The 10,172-nt window shown below is 30.6% G+C and overlaps 1 protein-coding gene across 1 annotated transcript; it reads left to right on the top strand.

The window, feature by feature from the left end:
* Positions 1–799: 799 nt before the first annotated feature.
* On the top strand, positions 800–9,867 carry LOC108764809 (nardilysin-like). The gene is made up of 15 exons (XM_018513198.1): positions 800–1,523; positions 1,616–1,858; positions 2,105–2,380; positions 3,497–3,570; positions 3,965–4,075; positions 4,459–4,654; positions 4,719–4,912; positions 4,990–5,172; positions 5,481–5,839; positions 5,949–6,467; positions 7,043–7,193; positions 8,241–8,380; positions 8,521–8,899; positions 9,084–9,570; positions 9,746–9,867. Exons 1-15 carry the CDS (start codon positions 800–802, stop codon positions 9,865–9,867), a joined length of 4,158 nt encoding a protein of 1,385 aa, XP_018368700.1.
* Positions 9,868–10,172: the final 305 nt, after the last annotated feature.

Below are 10,172 nucleotides of genomic sequence, written 5' to 3'. Positions count from 1 at the left end.
ATATTTTAAACGTTTTAGACTCATTTTTTAATTTCGCTGATTACAGCGCCATCTGTCATCAAAAAAATGTTTGTAATAGGTAAAATTTATGTAACTTTTACTGAAGAAGCGAAATCTGCAATAAAAAATGGGAGTTCCTATTTAAAATTTTAAACTTACCCTCTCTTTCACCCACAGCGGGTGGGGGTGGGGGGTCATGTTAGACGTCAAAAGATAGCTTTTTTGAAAACATTGAATACGTATATTTTCAGACTTCTGATCCGATGTGTATTTCTCGAGATATTCGACCGTTTCCACACTTTTCGGACACCCTATATATCTCTCATTTTAAGTGTAAAAATGGTAAAAAAGTGGTAAAAATGGTAAAAATGATAAGCAAGTCGAATAGACCAAATATTAGGTATTTCTGTTTATGTTGTACATCATCAAATAGATTGATGTTCCGTTGTGCAACAAATAATCAAATCATCTGCTTGAGTCAAGAAAGTAGTTTAACTTTAAAAATGGTTATTATAATTTTAATTTTTCAAAATACTGTTTTAAAGTAGAAAGAATTTTCTATCACTCACGCAGGTCGTCCAATAGCGAATTCGATTGGAAGCACTAGTGCGAACAGGCGAATAATAAAGCCATAGTACACTGATAAAATTTGAATACATGGATTAGTATTTCGGAATTAGTGACTCTAAATCCATAAGAAACACATATTCTAGTTTGTGCTTCTTCGGAAAAAAAATTTTTTGTTATTAACGCAGGTACAATCAAACATCACATAAGCAATAATTACCAAACAGAGAAAATGCAAGCGACAAACGTAGTAATCGAGGATTGGTTTAGTCCGATCACCATTTCAGCCATTTACTGCCCGCCAAAACATGCAACCAAACAAGAAGATTTTGAAAACTACTTTGAAACACTGGGCAATCGCTTTATCTCTGGAGGAGATTTCAATGCTAAACACCCTTTATGGGGCTCGCGATTGATGTCACCTAAAGGAAGAGAACTACATAAAGCCATGGAAAACTTAAATCTAGAACCAGCATCCAAGGGGGAGCCAACATATTGGCCCACAGATAGAAGAAAAATTCCTGATGTAATAGATTTTTATGTCATCAAAAATATAAACAAGCGATATCTAAAGGTACAATCGTGCTTAGAGCTCTCGTCAGACCACTCACCGGTACTATTAACAGTGCGCAGCGAAGTGCTTAAAAAAGAAAAACCGTGTGTACTAAGCAACGGGAGAACGGACTGGACGTACTTTCGAGAACAGATAGAAAAAACCCTAAATATATCTATATCCCTAAAAACAGAGGACGAAATTAATGAGGCAGTAGAACACTTCAACCACAGCATACAGCAAGCAGCGTGGGAAGCCACACCATTTAATTATTCAAAGGAAAAAGTTAAGGAATGGTCCGACTTGACTAAACAAAAAGTAGCAGAAAAACGAAGATTAAGGAAACAATGCCAATTGACTAGATCTCCCGAGATGAAGACTAAGTTGAATAAGGCTGAATACTGTACAAAATTAAAAGAAACCTGCCCTTGAATTATTACATTTTACTCAAGTCATATCTTGAAAATAGATTTTTTTATGTAAAATATCAAGAAGCAACTACGAACCTTCATCAAATACATGCCGGAGTACCACAAGGTAGTGTTCTTGAACCCCTACTCTATCTCCTGTATACTGCTGATCTGCCTACAACTAGCGGCGTCATGACAGCTACATTTGCGGACGATACAGTGGCTCTAGCTTCACACGTCAACCACGAAACAGCCTCAGATATACTGCAAAATAATCTTAATAATATTCAAAATTGGTTAGTTAAATGGCGTATTAAACCCAATGAAAGTAAGTCAGTCCATGTCACATTTACCAATTGAAGAAGAACATGTCCCCAAGTGACACTCAATGATCAACTAGTTCCTCAATCCGAAACCGCGAAATACCTTGGCATACATTTTGATCGCAGCCTCACATGGAAAAAACATATCTTTACCAAAAGGAAACAGCTCGGACTTAAGTTACGAACAATGTTCTGGTTATTTCGCCGTGAATCAAAGTTATCAGTTGAAAATAAACTTCTGTTGTATAAAGTTATTCTCAAGCCGGTATGGACATACGGCATCCAACTGTGGGGAACAGCAGCCAACTCTAATATCGAGATATTACAACGCTTTCAATCTAAAGTGTTAAGAATGATTGTAAATGCGCCATGGTTTATAACCAATGACACTATACAAAGTGATCTTCAAGTCCTAAGTGTTAAGGAAGAAATTACAAAGTTGACAAAAAGCTACCAAGCTAGACTTAAAAGACACTCGAACATTTACGCAGTGAACCTGACAAACAAATCAAGAACTCTGCAACGACGTAAGAAGAAATCACTATTGGACCTCTGCTAAAAATATAAGAAATATAAGCACTATATAAAGCTAAATACCCAGCCTCATTAAAACCTATAATATTTATATTTTAATTTGTATTTAATTTTAATATGGTATTAATAAGGTAATTTATAAGGATACATCACTGGATGTATTCCTTCTCATGTTCATGTACGCCAAATAAAACTATTGCTAAATATCTTGTACACAAGATAGATGGTAATTATAATAATAAAAGGGATGCCAAAAAAAAAAAAAATTAACGCAGGTCATATGTACAATCTTTTTCCCGCATGGGTTCACAAACAATAAACAATTATAAAGTTAAACTAGTTCATAAATAAATTCTTATATCGATATCGTTTCATAATATCTTAAGGCTATATTCTAAAATGCCTTCTTTATATGTAACTTTAAATGCTATTGTGAAGGCTCTGTAGTTGGTTTATTGACATTTTCAGACTACTTAGGCCACTTTTAAATAAAAGAATCGATTATGAATACCTGCCTTAAACCGCTGCGTAAATAACACAAATAAGTAAGCATATCTACAAGTATATATTCTTTGTACGTTCGTCTAGCTACAATATACAAAATATTAAACGTTTGATCTTTGTTGAAGGGCGAGTGCCACGAAGAAAGAAAAACGAGTGTCGGGTACAGCTAAAATGCTCCAAGTCTACTAGAAAATTTGAAACCCTTAATCTTCAAATTCTATTACAAATTCTCAGACCTGATCTTTTTACTGTGATTTACTGTGCACGTCTATATATAATATATTGCCTGCATAAATGGAGCATACTGAAGAACATGATCAGCATCACGTTGAATATCTGGAGAATCCAGTCAAATCTGAAAACGACAAAAAAGATTATAGGTAACACAAAGGCACATGCTTAGTAAAAAGAATAATTTTCTAATAGACCTGTAAAATATCATGACGGCAATCTTTTGAGACAAACGTTACAATTAGTTAATCCGCGCCTTGTACAAAGGAAGATTAGATTTTTTTATATAACCGACATTCTCGCTGACATTATTTCATTGTTATTTGTTTTGTCTTTTAAATTTAGGGTCATAAGATTAATAAATGATTTAACAGCTCTGCTTATATCAGATATAAATTTAAAAACAGATGATTCTCGAGATGAAGACGACGAGATAGATGAAAAAAAGGTATAAACGAGACAATTTAGTCGCATTTTAGGATATAAATTTTGCTAAATTAATTTTTAATCTGTCCTTAGAAATTTATTTACATTATAATATTAATTACATTATAATATTTACATTATAATATAGATAGACAATAAAATCATGAAAGAATTTATATTTACAATAACTAATGTAAGAATATATTATCAGTTTTATCAAAGGTATACATTTAAATAATGGTTTTATTTACCATTTGACAAGTACTCATAGATTTATATTGAATTATGTCATTTAATTTGAATTCTGTAAGGATTATTCTATTGATTGTGATGATTTCATCGTTTAATATAATTTACACAATGTGTATTGTGTGTAAGGCGTGCTATGTGTATATATGCCTATATTTTTCAAATAGGCAGCATGTGGCTTATGTGTGGAAGTAGGATGTTTCAGCGATCCAGACATTAAAGGTGTAGCAAATTTATTGAAGCGTATGGTTTTCATGAGATCCGAAAAATACACACAAGTACTAAAACATGATTCACAATGTTTTGTATAAAATTTCAGTTATTCCTATTACTGTCTATATTTTTACAGTGAATCTCATTCTAAAGAGTGAAACTTCGCTCTTAGGTTCGGTTGCACTAACGTTACTTTGGCTTTAAACGAGTCTTAAAACTGTCTCTATCTCTCCCACTCTATCGGTTTTAAAGAGAGAATGTGATATTTTTATGCCTCGCTTAAAGTATTATTGGTGCAATCGGACCTTGAACATTGAAAATGAGTTACTATTTCGAGATTGGTTCAATTTTCACTGTTTGGAGTGAGATCTTACTAAAAAGAATATATTTACTCTCTGAATAGTTTAATCTTCAGAGAGTAAATGTGTAAGTATCATCTTATACGCAGGACGATAGTTTTGAATCATTCATCGAAAAATATGGCGGATCTGTTGGCGTCTTAACAGATAGCGAACAAACAACATTTTACTTTGCTATTCAAGAAGAACACTTGTTTCCTGCTCTTGATCGTTTTGCTCAAGGCTTTATTAAACCCTTGATGACGAAAGACATCATTACACGAGAGAGAGAGAACATTATACATGGTATATAAATTATAATATCATACCAATGTAACTTTCATTTTTTATATGCCATTTTCATATATAGAGTATGAATTGGTACATTGTGACGAGAGCAAGGAGCAAGCGTTATCCTCTGCGCAAACCGATCCAGTCAATAAGTATATTCGTGATAGTTCTATGATGTTTATCAATAATATGGATGATAATAAATTGTACGAAGAATTGCACAAATTCAGAAATCGCTATTACAGTGCTCACAGAATGACAATAGCTATACAGGTAACTCAATATAAATTGTGAATCATTGACGAATTATTAAATACATTTTTTATATATCATAATACATGTTTTTATAGGCTAAATTATCATTGAGCACACTGGAAAAATTCGTTGCGAAATGCTTTGTTGATGTACCAAGTAATAGATTATCTCCTGATTACTATATTCCTAGTGTTTCTTTTGATTCTCTCGAAATCGCAAAAGTATTAATCGAAACAAGGCCTCATTTATCACATGTGATGGTTAAGCAAGGTGACGAAGTACGTTAACTTTAACACTTCATTATAGATTCAAAAAAGAAGTTATATTTATAATAAATATACGTACACTGAGAGAAAAATGTTTGGTATTTGTAATTATAATTATATATTACTGTAATTCTGATTATTACTGCTATAATAATAGTAACAGTAACTATGTATATAGTTCTAGCAACAAATGTATATAGTTGGCGACCTAAAAACTATATAATTATAGTTGTTATAACCATAAAATAGTTATAAATACCAAACATTTTTCTCTCAGTGTGTATATGTATATATAATAAATTAAAAATTGTCTTTTGCAGGTAGAAGTAACATGGACAATGCATTTACCACTCAGTTTCTATAACAGTAAACCTTATGAATATCTCGCATGGATTATTAGGCATAGAGGAAAAGGTTCTTTAACAAGTTATCTACGCAATAAAATGCCAAGTTGTATAAGTTTAGATGATAATGTTCAATGTAGCAGTGAAACGTCCATGACATATAATTGTATATGTACTATATTTAAGATTACTGTAAAGCTCTTCTGTGAGGAACAAGAACATTTAAAGCAAGTTCTAGATACAATATTTTCTTTTATTAATTTACTAAAAAAAGATGATCCACATAAAAGGACTATTTACTATGACATTTATAAGATAATGAAATATAATTTTAGGTAAATTTATTTTACAAATGTGTAAAAAAATATATATCAAAAGAGATATAATTGAAAAAGAAAAGTCTGTCAAAATTTATGTATGTGAAACAATTTGTGGTCTTTTTAGATTTATTGACGAAAAAGATTCTGTGGACTATATAGTAAGTTTGTGTAAGGGTATGCACTTTTATCCACCACGTGATTATATAACTGCAAATGAACTTATTTGTATTAAGTACAATCCAGAAGATATACAAAAGTGTTTGAATTATTTGAAGCCAGAGACTGCGATTATCACTATTTTGCAAAAAAAGCCTCTTCCTTTGACTATTGATCATAATGAAGTTCAGTCCCATGTAAATTGGGACGGAAAGAAACATATATATATTGAAGTATCAAAGGAATATATCGAACATTGGAAATCCATTGAGCCGTTGTCAAATTTTCATTTACCATTAAAGAATGTATTCATTGCCAGCGATTTCTCTTTAATATCGATACCAGAGAAAGTTTCGAAATATCCTGTAAAAATATACAACGATCACATATCGGAAATTTGGTATTGCCCGAATCTCAAATTTCGTTTGCCGAAATGTTATGTGAATTTCCAATTTGTTTCCACTATAGGAGTTCAGTCCCCGAAGAAGTAAGTAATAGCATGGAAATTGTAATAGTAGGTACTACTTCGTAATAGTACTGCTATTGTATTACTGACCCTATATACGCTAATGTTAGTTAGAAACATTTGTCATATTTTTTTGGGATTGGAACAAGTAGCGACTTTTCTTAAACACTGAGAAATCGAACAACTTTTCTTAGAATTTTTTATAAATATATTATAAAATTATAAAATATTTTGAAATTTTTAATTTCAGAATATTTCTGAAAAAAAAAACTTTAGAAATCTTAAAACACTTCAGAATTCACATATATGAAGAGTTTAAAAATGATTCGCTTGCGCTCGTTCGTTTGGCTTGGTAAATTTTCTCGACATATCCGAAAAGCGTTCGAAACTGTATATAGAAACCGAGAAAATTGTTTAAATGTTTTAAAATTAATAAAAAATTGTAAGCGAATCTGAATTTTCTAAAAAAATTCTGGAAAATTTTATAAGATATTATAAGAAAAATTTACAGCATGATGTAATTGCCGATCTATGATATTTATATAATTTTACATTTATCTATTTTATGAATGGAACATTCACGTATGACATTTTAGTGCAGTTATTATGGAAATGTACTGTCATGCATTAAAACTGCTTTTGTTCGAAGAATTATATCCAGCTGTGGTAGCTGGATTTGAATATCATGTCCATACCAGTTATAAAGGTATTATAATCGAAATTAACGGGTTTAGCGAAAAATTACCTGTAAGTATAAAATAAAGTATGTATTGAAATTATAAATACAAAAATATATAATTAGCAATATAATATTAATATAAATAACGGTGTAGTAAGTTAAGTGCAAATTTCAAATATATTTCGTATTTCATTAGCAGTACTTTTCGATCGTATTTTGAATCTTCTTCAGTCTCAAGTTTTTGGTTACATATTAGATTATATTTTCGTATTAGTACAGAAAGTATCGCAGGTATTAGTTATTTACAGTATTCGTTAGATTCAATTCTGGGTCAAATTATAACAGGCAAAGGAAAACTCGAAACCGAAACCGTAACAATACAATATTTTTTGTTAATAATAAATAAAAAATGAATTTTATTTCTAACTTCTAATGGACTAGTATGTAATTTTATTTTTTTTAATTCTCCAACATGGTTACGGAATTTTATGTTATTAAAGAAAGATATATACTGTATATCTTATTTTTCTGTGGTTTTGATCTTTACATTTATTTTTTTAAAATTTTATTATTTACTTGAAGATTATAATCATTGTATGGAATTAATTATGGCATTAGAGCTGCACGATTCAGGGCAATGCGAGTGAAATTAATATGAGAGAATAATTGTTTCCTAAGAATGGCTCTAAATGTAGCCACAACTATTGACATTTTTAATAGAATATATAATATAATATAATATAATATAATGAAATATATATATATATAATGCTATATATATATATGATACATATATATAAATGTATATATAATGTATATATGAGCCGTTTATTTTGAAAGTGACCTAAGTCCATTTAAAAAAAAAAATGTTGTTTATGACAGCTAACTTCAAGTTGTACACGCTACTACAAAGGTCAACAACAAAACATTGAAAAATGGACTTAGGCCACTTTCAAAATAAACGGCTCATATAATGATGCTTTGAAATTTCAGAGTCGTTACTCTCTAGCTTTTTTTATTGTTAATTGTGTTTTTATACTAAGTGTTCTTATTATTATTATTATTATTATTTCTTATAAATACCCTTTCGAGTTATATTATTTTACTTATTACAGCTCTTGTTGAGAACTATTGCAAAATGCATGGTTGACTGTCCAGCACTTGTTACAGAATCTTTATTTGAATGTTGCAAAGTGCGACTATTAGATGAGGGATATTATAGCAAGGCATTTATGAATCCATTTGTTTTTATCAAGTACTTGTTATTTATTATTAAACATAATTACAACAACCATAAAGTTTTTACATAACTGATAGAAACAAATTAACTATAACAATTAAAACTCTAAAATGAAATTTCTGCGGATTAATAACTTCCTTTCTTCTTTCTTATAGTGACGTGAAATTGTCGATCTTGAAGCTTATTCATTATACATACGTCGACATGCATACTGCTCTATCTAGTGTAAATTTTAAAGAATTCCGATGCTTTGTGAAATCCTTTACCGATCATTTGTACATCCAGTGCCTCGTGCAAGGTAACATAACGCCGGACGATGCACTCGTAACTATACGGGAATGTCTCGAAATAGTGAATTGCGGTCCCTTGCTTAGTAATACATTACACCAGATGATAGTCATGCAAATACCTTTGGGCATAAGCTGTTGTAAGTTAAAAAGTTTTAACAAAACTGATCAAACTTCTATGGTGACAAATTATTATCAAGTTGGTATCACGTCATTTAAATTGTCGGTATTACTCCATATGATGACAGTAAGTATTGAATAACATTTTTTGTATATTTTTTGAGTGCATTGCAATTCTCAGTTTCTATTTATTTGTATTTTACGTATATTTATTTCTATATATAAGTGAACAAACTATATATATGTGTAACGTATTCGATTATTGCGATTGATTTCATCCGCGTATCATATTCATCTGTATCTGTTTTCAGGAAGTAATGAATGAAATGATATGTGTTTGGATAGTAGATAAAAAACTGCAGTTTAAAATTATCTTGTGCGATTACGACAACATTAACGGAGTTTTAGGATATTTCATTACCGTTTATGCTGATGCAAATAAATACACAACCGAGCATATCGATCAGCAGATCGAGGCATTTTTGCAATTCTTTCATGAGAATTTGAAAGATTCCCATGAAACGAATTTAGACGATTTTAAGAAAATTGCAGAAAAAACAAATCGATATTTCGATAATGCTTTTAGTGAAGAAGTTAATAGAAACTGGAGTGAGATAATAACGGGGAAATACGTTTTTGACAGATATGAGAGGGAAATGCTTGTAATGAAGGATATAAAGATCAATGATCTGAAAGAATGTTTTGCAAAACACACGGAGAACGGAAGTAATTTTAGAAAATTAAGCATACATGTAGTAGGAAATGATCCAGAGAATATTGCGGTCGAAAAAGAAAATAGTTAGTATATAATTCTTTTTATTGAGTTTTGGTTAATGCTTATTTGTCTTCTGATTCTGTAACATCATTTTTTGCTTTCCACTTTTTGTTATTGAATTATGTTTAAATTGGTCAAAGTTTCTGAGACAGTTACAATTAAGAATGTTAATTGTTATAGTTGAGGATCCCAAGACAGAGCACTTTACTTTGGAATATATAAACGACGATCAGCAGGAAACTGGAAATCATCGTATTGTTGACGTAAAAGACTACAAGAAATATCTTTATACCTATCCTCTTAAAGCAAAGAATAACTAATTAATAGTAATGCACACCACGGTTCTCCACAGGACGTCCTCAAAACGTGTCTTGGAAACTGTGTTGTGCAAAAATAGTGTATTGAAAATAAAATAATAATTTGTATTGCGTAGTGAAAATAAAGTTCTGTTTTGTTTATTTAATATTAATCATTGCATAATAATAACAATTGGAGAATGTAGCGGATATTGAAGTATCCTATGGCAATACTGTCTTATTTTTCGGATACTACTTTCATTGTACTTTATTAATATTGATGTATTTGGGTTAGTAGGGAAGTGAAAACTCATAATGTATACATATGT

Source organism: Trachymyrmex cornetzi, unplaced genomic scaffold (assembly GCF_001594075.2).
Source record: "Trachymyrmex cornetzi isolate Tcor2-1 unplaced genomic scaffold, Tcor1.1 scaffold454, whole genome shotgun sequence".
NCBI classification, from domain to species: Eukaryota; Metazoa; Arthropoda; class Insecta; order Hymenoptera; family Formicidae; genus Trachymyrmex; species Trachymyrmex cornetzi.
The sequence above is the reverse complement of the archived record's forward strand: the minus strand, read 5'-3'. Positions and strand labels throughout refer to the sequence as shown.